This window comes from Thunnus thynnus, chromosome 13 (assembly GCF_963924715.1).
Source record: "Thunnus thynnus chromosome 13, fThuThy2.1, whole genome shotgun sequence".
Taxonomy (NCBI): domain Eukaryota; kingdom Metazoa; phylum Chordata; class Actinopteri; order Scombriformes; family Scombridae; genus Thunnus; species Thunnus thynnus.
In genome coordinates this window covers 10,638,427-10,651,041 of record NC_089529.1, presented here as the reverse complement: position 1 = coordinate 10,651,041, position 12,615 = coordinate 10,638,427, and the positions used below count along the sequence as shown (strand labels likewise).

Here is a 12,615-nt window from a genome sequence, read left to right as displayed (position 1 = left end):
GCTTATGTTGTTCAGTAAAGTTACTGTGGATAGAAAGTACTCGACTGTTTATTATAGCTGATCTAATGGAATTGTGTTGTTATTACAAAGATGTAGGTCGCGCATTTTAATTATATCGCCCCTATTTCACTGTGTGTGTGTGTGTGTGTGTGTGTGTTTTTTAACTTACATGTCATTATGCACTGATGTCTCACATAGGGGACGTTTTTTCCACTTATCAAGGGAAAATCAATTTCAGCATTGACATATACAGTATGCTGTGATTAATGATGTAAAGATGTCTCTTTTATATGAGAGGGTTGGCGGTGAGGACGATTTGTGAAACGCTCGCGAGAGTTCACCGCATGACGGTGTAGGCTGTAGATGTGAAATGTTATCTTTTTGCAACCATTGCCCTCTTGCGGTAAAATTTACATATTGTAACTTAATGCACACAGTTATTTGTTACGACCAGAGAGTCGATGCATTTGATTCTTAAAGTAATATGTTTAAAATTATGTTTTGTCTTTAGACTTGATGTGTGTCTAACCCAGCAGGTCACCACTATTCAAACCACAGTTTATTTGTTTTTTTAAAACTTAATATATTCTCGTGTGAATTCTGAAAATTCATTTAAATAAAACAGATCTTGGCCATATCTCCGTTTTGAATTCAAAGGAAATAAGTCACAACAAAAAGGAATGGATGATTATATAAGGATATGAAGATGACAATTTAATCATTATGCACAACAATATACAAGAGAACAGCAACAAAAGGTGGACAAAGGCAGAGTTAAGAGGTAAAAGTGACACATTTGTACATTTTTATGTACAATCCTAAAACAAAGGATAGAAAATGTTTTCAATCACAGGTTTTACCCTGCTTGAAAGACGCTTTAAAAATAAACAAACCGGTCATCCTAAATCCTAAACATTTCATGTGACTGAAAGGGTTTTATCTACTAATTCACAACTTGCAACTTTACCCTGTTGAAAACAGTTTTTTGAGTAAACAGCTAGAAAAAATTGGGGGAATTTTCATCTGTTACCCCAAATTAAATCTTTAGGCTAAGAGGACAATATTAAAGCCCCAGTCCACTATGAGACAAGTGCAATTACAGTAGTGGTTAATTAATGTCAATCATCTGGGACCATCTGTTTCAGTCAGTCGCTTCAACAAAAACAGAGATGTGACCGGTGTGTCCATGTGAGCCGTCCAAGCTGGGTGAGGTCTTTTTGCAATACTTTGTATTATTCTATCCCAAGTTTAAAATCATTATACCTCTACATGTACAAATTACTGCTGGCAGTAAGGCCAATTTTCTGATTAATAACCTTTAAATAACATATTTTATGTCTTTCCTTAGTAGGCACTCAAATTAGAGTAATATTCATGTGCTCACAGTTGTGAGAAAAGTTACCAAGATTGATTATATGACAATAATCATAATAATCATCTATTCAGTGTTTGTTTTTTTCTAAAGGTCACAAGGGACAGTGAGAAACTTCTAGAAATCCCACTTAGAGGCGTGTCAACAATACTAGTGGAGAGTTTAGTTGTAAAAGTGGTCATATTAACGTATTCTGAATAACATGATTTTCATTATGAGAGAATGAATTGGTACATTTTCTGCAGGAACTGGCTATTTGAAATGTAGCTTGTCAGACAAGACATCTGGGTGTCTGGTATCATATTTATACATGGACAGTGCTTTGAAAGACACTTCATTTGGCAAGTTATTTTTATTTATTTATTCTAGCAATAACTTTAGCAATCACTCTTTTTAAAAAGTAAGATGGATAAAAAGTATTCCTGGCTGGGTGTCATCAACACCATTGAGTCTGACAGGCTGATGGTTTGTGGTCATTCCTCCTGGTCCTTCAGCGGTTGTTGAGGCTAACAGTCAAGATTCACGGCATCAATACCTGACTGACAAAATCTGGTCCCTCAGCCGCTGCTGACTGCCATCAGTGTAAAACCATTGTACTTTGCTACTATGATAATAAATAAAATCATAAGACACACTGCAAGATCATCATCATCCAAATGTCCTGATAGGATGCTGCTATCATACCTAAGGTGAAGATGATCCACTGTAACCTTTATATTCTACACAATGAAAATAAAACCTTTAAAAAAAACAACAACATGATTTAAACAAACATTATAGTATAAATAAAGCCATTAATACACACTGCCCTGCAGGACACAGTCTGTTCAGCCACCAGGGCCTCGCTGGGGCGAATAACATAATAATAAATTCCTTTGTCACTTGACAACATAGTTTGCTCATCTCTTTTGTCTTCACCGCTGCTCTGCGTGCTGTCACGCCTCGCTTCCCATGTCCCACCTCATCGCGGTAAAGTCCATGTCTGTGAGAGTGACGGTGAACGGAGCCTCCACTCTGTCTGGCTCCACGCGCTCCTCCACTCTCTGAGTGCTGTTCAAGTTGTTCACCCTCCAGGAATTTAGAGGTCGAATCGATTTCTGGAAACGCTGAAAAAAAAAAAAAGAACCAGGAGACAATCACTAACCTTCCTACACAGGAGATTTCATTGCAACAGTGACAATTTGAGCTGCATCGTTATGTGTGAGCGTGGCAGAGGTGTAACTGGACCTCACAGAGACAGAATGACATGAGAGGTGGTACTGACATCTTTCAGAGTTCCAGTTTCCTTGCTGATGGCCACAATGGCCCAGATGAGGATCTGCAGACAGCAGGTCGCGCCCATGCACACCCCCAGCGCTTTGCCCCACCGTGGATACACATAGGAGCCGTAGTGCAGCGGCGTGTTGTACATCTCAATGAAGATGTAGGTCAGGATGAACTACAGCCGCAAGGGGAGAGACACATAGTTAGCAGAGGAATGTTTCCTCCCAACAAAAAGCAACAATGGCAATGGAAGAAGAGCCAACAAAGAAATACTGCAGGGGGAGCTCAGATTGAATGTCAGTTTCTCCTCTTGAATTATTCAAAGCTGCTGTGAAGATTTCGGCTCAGTTGGCTACATTTCAAATTTCAAGTTATTCTTGGTGCAACTTTTTTAGCAACCGTTTCTATTTATATAACTGATTTGTCATACTTAACTCTCCCTAAGTTTCCAATAAACTCTACATTTATTTGGTGGGATATTTTTAACTCTATTAGACTGGGACAGCACAGTGTCTCACCCCTCATCAAATTACCCTGACAGAAAGTGCAACAATACAGCAGAACAAAAGGTGGCATCACACAGGTATTTCTATATCAATCAGCCTTTTTGTACATAGTAACTCTGCTTCAAGTAACATATAAGAGGAAGTGGCAAGAATAAGAGAGGGAGTGATGTAACATGGACCGTGCAACTGACACAAACCAACAACAAATTTAATTGGAAGTGAAGGTCATTACTGGACTTTATGTCCTTAACAATTGTCACAATTCTTAATTTGGCAAATTCATATGATTGCTTTTAACCTCACAAAATACATCGTTGACTCCTAGATAAACAGAATCTGAAAAGTAATGTTCCTTATTCTTTATTTTTAGTTTCAGGTGCTCCTTGAGACTGTACTGATTTGTAGACGATACTGAAACTATGTAACACACGAAAAGAAAGTACATTGTTGCTGGATGAAAAAAAAGTGAGAATTGCTAGGAACCTAAATGGATTTATGCCTAGAAAACATAACTGCACATTGTGTTATAAAAGACAACAAATTGAATTTATTTATCTTTGAGCAATCTAATTAAATGAAAAATCACGGAAGGTAAACACAGTCATAAATTCTTCCCCATTTCATCATTTGTTTGTCAAGTGGCTGCATAAACAAGGCAGATCATTTTATTGTGGACAGTTTGTTCGTCAACTTCAGTGAATTTAAAAATGCTATAAGATCAGACAGAGCCAGCGACATGACGTTATTCTGTCTTGCTTTCCTGAAGGTTTTGGAAATATCTTGAAAAGAAATCATTCATCATAGTTTCATTCATTCATAGTTGTCATGATTACAATTAACCCTTGTCTACCATTAACAAAGCTAAGGTGTTGACTCACCAGCAGAAGAAACGGAGTGAAGAAAACCCAGCATGCTTTGAAGTAAAGCAGCACTTTGGTGCACCAGGGAGGGCAGTGACAGATCATGTCAATGATGTCTTTACAAAACTGGTTGACTCCTAATAGCAGAATTCATTAAAGAGACACATATTAGGAAGCCTGCAAAGTTCAATATTATTATTGGGACAACAGACAATAAGACATGTTCAATATGTTATTAAGAGCAACAAAAAAAAATTGTGAAAACTGAAAAAAAAAATTAGAAACGGTGTGACATCGCATTAAAAACTGTTTCTTTTCTTTTACATCTTGCTAAACATCACATGTGCTGGATGACTGAAACTGAATGATGTGGTGTTAGAGGAGTGTGATGTGAAGGTTAGGGGTGTGAGATGGGCTACCATAGAAGAAGGAGATGCCAATGCACATGAAGAGGGTGATGATGATGAGGCCGAAACTAGTGCTGAAGGAGTCAATGAGAGTGAACCAGTAAATCCCTCCCTATGAAGACAAAGACAGCATTGGAAATGTGAGCCTGATCACACAAGGGATGCAGATTTAGCAACATTTCTCACTTCGAACAGTTCTTTTAAAAACACACTCACATCAGTGACTAACAGGAGACCCATCAGGTAGAAGCAAAAACACAGAGCGCCCAGGAACAAGGACTTGTGCAGCGCGTTCGCTCTTAGATGCGGAAACTCATCCAGCACGGCAGTAGTGATGCCCTCCATGTTGCCAAACTGTGAGGCAGCAGAGCAGAAGTTATAATACATATGGAAGTGGACTCAAGAGTCTTTGTCTTTGCCAATCGACCATAACACAGTCTGCGGCCTTACCAGTGTATCTATCCCCAGCATGAAGAGCATGAGGAAGAAGAGAATGGACCAGAACACGGAGCCTGGCAGCAGAGCAAGGGCCTCTGGGTAAGCAACAAAGGCCAACCCAGGACCTGAAGCAGAAAAAGAACATATCAAGCTCAGAATGCAATAATATGGAAGTTAAATACAATATATTAATATAAGTAATACGTCTTTTTAAAGAAAAATCCACCAAAACAGATCCACAGGATTACTGAGCAAAATGAGTACCCACCTGTATCCGCCACCTTCCCAACAGGCACTCCCTTCCTCCATGCCATGTGACCCAGAATTGAGAAAATAGCAAATCCTGCAAAGAAGCTGGTGCTGCAGTTTCCTGTTGTGATAATGATAGTGTCCCTGAAATATAAGGAACTACGATTAAGAGCCTGAAAACATCATGTTTGCAGCAGCGACAGAGCAAATGTTGCGGTAGAGAGTGCGCTCACCTGATGACATTGTTGTCAAACTTATTGTAAGAGGCCATAGAAAGCAGCCCTCCAACTCCAATACCTAATGAGTAGAAGATCTGTGAGGCTGCATCGTTCCACACCTGGAATGTTTTGGAGGGAAAAATGCTTTAAACGCTGAAAATATCGACAAAAAAAAGCATTCTGCTCATAGACTCATCAGCCTCACATGCCGCACCATTAGAAGTACCTACCTGTGCATTGGCTAATCGGCTCCACTCTGGTGTGAGGTAGAAAGCAATGCCCTGAAGAGAGCCCTCCAGTGTAGCACCTCTGATGATCAAAACGATGAGTACAAAGTATGGGAAGGTAGCTGTTACATAAACCACCTGAAAACACAGACATCACAGACATGTATTAGCCTGACAGCTTGTTAGGATGTGTGTGTGTGTGTTTGTGTGTGTTTTGTAGGAGCTGACAATGACATCATTGTGTTGATTCACCTTGCCAGAGCTGCGGATGCCCTTGAGCATACACAGGAAGATGATGATCCAGGCTGCCAGGAGGCAGAGGGCCAAGGGCCACCGAACAGGGCCCGGGTCATGAAGGCCTTTACTGTTTACTACACCCAGCACACGCTCACTGTAAGACACACAAGTCAAACACAAACATGTATGAGAACAACAGCACAGTCATTATCACACCTCTAGCCACACTTTTTAATCACTAACTGACGCCAAATAAACAAGATGTGGCTGTTGGACTTAAAAGAGTCTCTGAAGATATTTATCTGAGGATAAAAGATCATTATTCATCCTCTCAAATGTTTTCTCTTCATTGTTTTACATCATTAGTACTCATAGCAGATTTGTACAATTGCTCTATCCATTTTGCACAAAAGCTCATAAAGTCTTATGAAAATGGTGCTCTTTGTTACTGTGTTGTTGCACGCCGTGACACCTTTATAACAGCTCACCATTGCTTTGCTTTAAAAGACTACTCCACTTATTTAGCATTGCATTAACCACCTTTAACACTGTTGGACTACCTGTGGACAGTTTTTAAAGAAAGGATCAAAATCGATGCAGCATAACCAGAGGTATTGTTTTTTATTCCATGTGTTCTTCTTCCTTGTTAAAACCCACATTACCCACAATGCTACTCAACTTGATTCATTTGACTGTACAAGCAGACATGAGGAGCGGCCTGATAACCTCACTTCTTCTTCTTCTTTCTAACTCCACACCCAGCTTTATTTTTCATCTTCATACTTTTAAATTTTTTTTCCCACTTTCAAACTTGTAGAAAAGTGCTGTCAGACTTCGCACAGTTCCCTCTGCTCAGTTTTTCTGCTGTTAATGATTTCTTTCTCTACTAGAAGATGTAGTACACCAACATGATATATTCATGAATATGCTCATGAATTCAGTGCTGCTTTATAAACTTTGATACAGTATGAGTGAAGGAGAAGAGGCAGACAGCGAGCTAGATATTAATAGGGTCATTATAAGCAAGACAATGACCTCTGTAGGTCCTGTAGTCTCACTCACTTCATTAGAGATGTTCTACTAACCTAGCCTGTGGTTTTTTGTTCTCTTTGTGCTGCTACATTTCTTCTCTAAATGCCAGCCATGCTTTTTTGAATGTGGACTCTGGTGTTAAGGTCAACAAACGGTCTGACATAGGCTTGGTTTGTTTGCTGTATATCAATAAACCCTGGCACAAAACTGTCTGTTTTAACGGTTATATAACATCATACTGCTTTATATACTGTAGGCAAATTGCAAATCTTATGCATTATTTGGTGTCATACAGTAACATGTATTATAAATCCAGGCATCATATATGAGGTTTATCAATCACATTAGCTGAAAAGGTGCCAGTTTAATGATTTGAAGTGTCAAGTCATTGTAAACAATAACAGTGTTTGCTGAATAAAGACAAAGTATTTGAACAAGGCTCATGGGCTGCATACCTCTAGAACAATTTATAAATCTGTCAGGAAGGAATGGCAAATGTATTTGTCCTAAAAAATAACACTTGTTATAAATATAAGCAGGATAAATCTGCATGAAGATGTACAATATACAGTACATTTACAGTCTAAAGAAGTCTGAGACAATGAAACGCTTTAAGAAGCCCATATAGATCTACAAGGCAGACTTGATGTCTTCACAGATAAGAGCGGTGAATGACTGCACTTACTTCCAGAAGTGTTCTGTGGGGCTGAGGATTTTACCAGTGGAGCTATTTACAGAGGTGCCGTTACAGAGAGCAGCGTTGGCTATAGCATCACAGGACCAAGGCAGAGGGCTCTGGAATGAGCTGCCCAGGTAGTAAAACGTCCACGCTATAATGACATTATAGTAGAGACACACCAGCGTGGACACACACAGCATCCCGATGCCGATACCTGCGAGAAAAGACGCAGCCTTCAGTATCTCAGAAAAACAGGGCATATTGTGTGAGACATGAGTTGGATTATTTTATGTACAAATTAGATTCTTTTGATTTGATTTGATACATTTTAATTACCAAGTAAAAAGGTAATTTTACTCCTCAAAACAAAATATATATATATTTTAATGAAAATCTCAGAGTGTATCATCCCTTACTTAGAGCATTTTAGGAAATCAATGTTGAGCTTGTTAGCCAGAAACAGTTCATTTCCTTCTCGCTAACCTGCTGCTGAGCTAAAATCCTTAACTGGCATTTCCAGTTTAAAATAACAACTTCTCTTACCATTAAACCTGAATTACTGGCTCTATTTTTCACCCTATGAAACTTCCTGTTGGTTTTTATTTATCAGATGTATATCTGAAGCACCTGAGTTGACTTTAAAGACGACCCACATGACGTACAGTAGTGAAGTGACAAGCTGCTGTGAGTCATCACGTTATTTTCCTGGAAGACGATGATAGTCTGGATTTACAGGTGACACGGGCATTTCGACGTCACGGTAAATGTTTTGTATGGTTCAAACTAGATGCTCAAGATTCCTGGAGACAGATACTTTATACTATTTAACATCATCTAACTAATTAGACTCAAGTATCAATCAAGCTTGTTTTGTAAATATGAAGTCACCATGCTGACATAATTATCTTTTTTTAACAGTGCATGTCAGTGTCTAATTACTGGACTACAAAGCACGATGGAGGAGTTCATTACCTTTGAGCAGAGGGCAGCATTTCCACACAGTGATGGGTCCAGCTGCTCCGTACTGGCCTAAACTCAGCTCCATGAGGAAGAGCGGGACACCCGTAACAAACAGCATGATGAAGTAGGGGATGAGAAACACACCTGTGAAGATTAGAAAGAGTTCAGCTTGAGGAAGAGTGTTGCTGGAGGAAGACATCCACAGCAATGACTTGTTTTGTTGTCTTGGGTTCTTACTCTATGCCTCTATGTTTTGTTGATTTGTGCTATATGTTATGTGGTTGTTTTGTTTCTTAGTCTTTCATTCTGTTTTCATTGCCTGATTTGTTCTGTGCAGCACTTCGGTCAACTTGCGATCTTTTTAAAAGCTATCTATAAATAAATGTGACTTTGTGCAGCTATAAGTAGACGGCCTGTAGAGGCAGGTTACAGCCTCCATCTACAGTAGGTGGCAGCTTTACAGACAGAAGTTATTCTGCCTTACTGTTGTTCAAGCTCCAACATGTCTGATTTCAGATGAAGGTGCATAGTTCATAAGGCTGGGTTGCACAGACATACCACATGTCTGGTGTTTAATCGAGGAAAACACTATCTCTACTTAGGGGATTAGCGAATGCTTTGTGTTCTAGCTCCCTGCACCGAGGACTTTCCTGGACAACGCTGAACTGAGCGTGCAAAATAAGCCAGCGTGATCAAGAGGACAGCGCACACCCAAGGGCACGGCAAAGAGTGCCTCATGCTCATATGGGTGTGACAAATGATTACAGACATACACTCAGGCATTTAAAGCATTCGAGACCTCAAAGGGCAGCACTTGTAGACCGCTCACCTCCTCCATTGCGGTAACAAAGGTATGGGAACCGCCACACGTTGCCCAGTCCCACGCAGTATCCGATACAGGAGAGCAGGAACTCGTACTTGCCACCCCACTGCTCCCTTGGGACGGTCACGGGCGGACTGGGCACACGACTCGGGGGTGGCGATTCAGACTGCGGCTGCAGTGCAGGTGTAGCTGTTTGGTTGTGGCCATTTTGAGTGACAGTATGTCCGTTCAAATGTAGCGAATTCTAGAAAATAAATGATGACAATGAAATCAGAACAAGAGAGGAAATATACAGGAATACAGATATCAATCAAAATCTGGACCATGTTTTTCATGACAAGGTATTCAAAATGTTTATATGTGGATTATTTAGCGCTTAAATGATTTATTCAATTAGTCAAACAACTGAAAATAAATCAGTGAAAATTGCAATATTGATTATTGTACATTACCAAGTAAAAACAGCCAGACATTTGCTGGTTATACTGTCACAAAGAGGTGTTTTGTGTTATGAGTCACTTTGTGTTGGGTTTCAGTAACTAATGAGGTGTTGAAATCATCAACTGGATTATTTCTTCCTCTTCCTTCCTGCACGCCAACAACCTCAAAACAAGAGGGGAAGTATTTTCTCATGTCAGGTACCAGGGAGGAAGTCTGTCTAAAATAACAGCACGGCCTCTGCTTTAGGTGACCTTACTGTCATTTTTGATATCTCTTTAAACATGAATTCATCAGTTACTGCAAAACAACAAATACAATAAACACAGTTTCATTTCAGTTAGGTTCAAGCTTTGAGTCATCTGAAATGAAATGTCTTTGAGATTTCTTGTATCGCCGGGTTTTACAGACAAAGAATATACTGAATGTTTACATGTTGACACGCTGAGGCAAAATAGGACCCAGGTAGTTGAGGTAATACACAATGTAGTTGTATTAATAAGATAACTAACCAAGAGGAATAGGGTTGCAAATAATGGTTATTATCATTATCAATTAACTTGCAATTTATTTTCTCAATATATTATTCAGTCTTTAGATTAGATTCATAACTTTATGAGCCTCACTGAGAACAAAAATCTATTTTGCAGAAGTGTCATTGCCAAGATAGCAGAAACACATAGAACATAGAAGCTAAAATATATATATAACACTTACTTATAATGAATTAGAGATAATATGAAGAGAATAGTCATGGATGAAAAAAGCCCACTTGCTTGTTTTGTCCGATCCTCACAAATCCTAACAATATAGAAGCTGGAACTAGGTAGTTTGCTATTTTTGCCATAAAATTACTGAAACTATTAACAGATTATGTAAAAAATAATGTTATTTATTAAAATCTTTAGAGGTTGTATAGTAGTTGTAAATAAGACCACTGTACGTCACACAAATAGTTCAGTATGAGAAAATAATGGTAGAATCCTATATATTGTCCTATAGAAGGTAAATATTGACACTAACTTTTATGAGTTTGGTAAGCTTCAGGGTGAATTAGTGTAATGTGGGACAGCTAACCTCAATTGCATCTATCTCTTCTTCTAACAAATGCTAATAACAGAACTGTGGTCAAATTGAACCTGTGGTGTCATGTAATTGAGATCTCACATGTGATGTCATTGATTGGGGCGGAGGAATCTTCCATCAGGAAGTACTTGCTGTGAAGTCCTGTCAAAGGTCGAGAAGGGTCTATATGTAGTCTTACAGACCCACACATTTTACTACACGACACCACCCAACCCCTAACCCTAACTATCTCACTGCTTATGCCTGAACCTATCAATGACATAGGATTTAGACTGATTTAATGTTAAAGATATAAATCTGTCATAAATAAAGCATTGTTGCCAATTGTTATCAGATTGTGTTTATGATATATGCATGCATCAAAATATGCTATAACATGGTGAAAACATGTTTCATATTTTTATTTCAGTCAATTTTTCATCATCCCACATCATCCAATGTGATCTGAAATGTGGGACAGCATGGTTTTACTAATGTGGGACAGTCATATATGTTGTTAAATCGGTGAAATATGCATTTAAGCACATTAAATGTGCAATACCAAATAGTTAAAGTTTATATTGTATGAATAAAGCTGATTTAGAACTTTCAGTGAGTGTCCCAGATTTCAGCCTGAATTGTCCCACATTAGGAAAGACACATAAACTAGGACAGTTTGGCAGAAGGAACATTTTTATATTTGCCATTTCTTCTCTGATTGTGATATCTATATTATCTTTCCTGATATGATTAGATAACACTTTGGGGATTTCAGAATGGTATTGGGTGTGGATATAATGTGTTGACTTCATATCGAAATATACTGCTGATGTGCCAAAGTGCAAAAATTGCCCCACATTACTCTAATTCATCCTAATGTAAATAGCACAAAGCTACACCTGAATAACTAAAAGTAACACCAACCAAAACATTACTGAGCAGAATCCAGCTCAATAACAGTTGTGTCTGTGAGAAAAGTTTAGGCAAATACATCTGCTGAGTAAGTACATGTGTGGTCAAGCTTTATCTCTACTATCTACAGCATTAGTTCTCAAAGTGGGGGCTGGGGACCCCCAGGGGTCCTTGAGGGGGTTGCAGGGGGTCCCTAGCAAAAAGGGGAATAATTTATTTTCACTATAAACACATCCACAAGTAACACAATGACGGAATGTATGACTATTTTGTTCATGGGTTTTATACACTTTCTGTAATAAAACATCTAAATGATAAAATCTTATCAGATGCGGGACCCAGCTGGGACAACGTCTTGTCAAATGGGGGTCCGTGGACTAATTTTTATCAGTTTAGGGGTCCTTGACGCTAGAAAGTTAGAGAGCCACTGATCTATAGTGTGTCTGTATTAACTGTAGCTGAAGACAAGTCTGAGAGCGATGTGGACGGACAGGTTAGACTGCTTCATCTAAAGACATTTTATCTTTCCTGACACGACGAGGGCACCCTAAGGGAGCCCTCGTAAAAGGGTCCCACATTTACAAGTTATTTCTTTTAGAGTTTGACACAAGCCTTATACCCGCACAGAGTGATTTGTTTAGTGCAGAGCCTGAATAAAACCAACCCTCCGCTCCTACCTGCGCTGTGTTTGCGGGGCTCCCGGGTGCTGCTTTGCCGCTTTCGTCCTGCATTTCCCCGCCGGCACAGGTGGCGTTTCAATGTCTGATTTGTCGCTCGGTAGTCCACATTTTACACGGATAAGTCCTATTGGAAGTTCACCGAGGTGCTGTAGTTTCAGTCGTAATTGAAGATGTACCGTCAGCAGGGAGACATGAGCGCTGAGGATGAGGAAGCAGGCCGGTGGGCGGTGAGGTGAAGGGCAGGGAGGA

The 12,615-nt window shown here is 39.4% G+C and overlaps 1 protein-coding gene across 1 annotated transcript; it reads right to left on the bottom strand.

The window, feature by feature from the left end:
* Positions 1–688: 688 nt before the first annotated feature.
* Positions 689–12,612, bottom strand: slc6a7 (solute carrier family 6 member 7). Its single transcript, XM_067607796.1, has 14 exons — positions 12,364–12,612; positions 9,278–9,515; positions 8,461–8,592; positions 7,495–7,702; positions 5,793–5,931; positions 5,544–5,678; positions 5,329–5,432; positions 5,115–5,239; positions 4,859–4,971; positions 4,625–4,762; positions 4,421–4,520; positions 4,020–4,138; positions 2,637–2,810; positions 689–2,478 (listed from the first exon to the last, which is right to left on the bottom strand). Exons 1-14 carry the CDS (start codon positions 12,415–12,417, stop codon positions 2,308–2,310), a joined length of 1,950 nt encoding a protein of 649 aa, XP_067463897.1. The 5' UTR covers positions 12,418–12,612; the 3' UTR covers positions 689–2,307.
* Between the last annotated feature and the right edge of the window lie 3 nt (positions 12,613–12,615).

What these genes read in the sequence shown, in the direction of transcription:
- slc6a7 (XM_067607796.1), bottom strand. Translation starts at nt 12,417, where the DNA reads ATGCAGGACGAAAGCGGCAAAGCAGCACCCGGGAGCCCCGCAAACACA. An exon ending in TTGTTACCGCAATGGAGGAG is followed by an intron (nt 8,593 to 9,277) that starts GTGAGCGGTCTA and finishes TAATCTTCACAG; the next exon opens with GTGTGTTTCTCATCCCCTAC. An exon ending in GCATCCGCAGCTCTGGCAAG is followed by an intron (nt 5,679 to 5,792) that starts GTGAATCAACAC and finishes CTGTGTTTTCAG; the next exon opens with GTGGTTTATGTAACAGCTAC.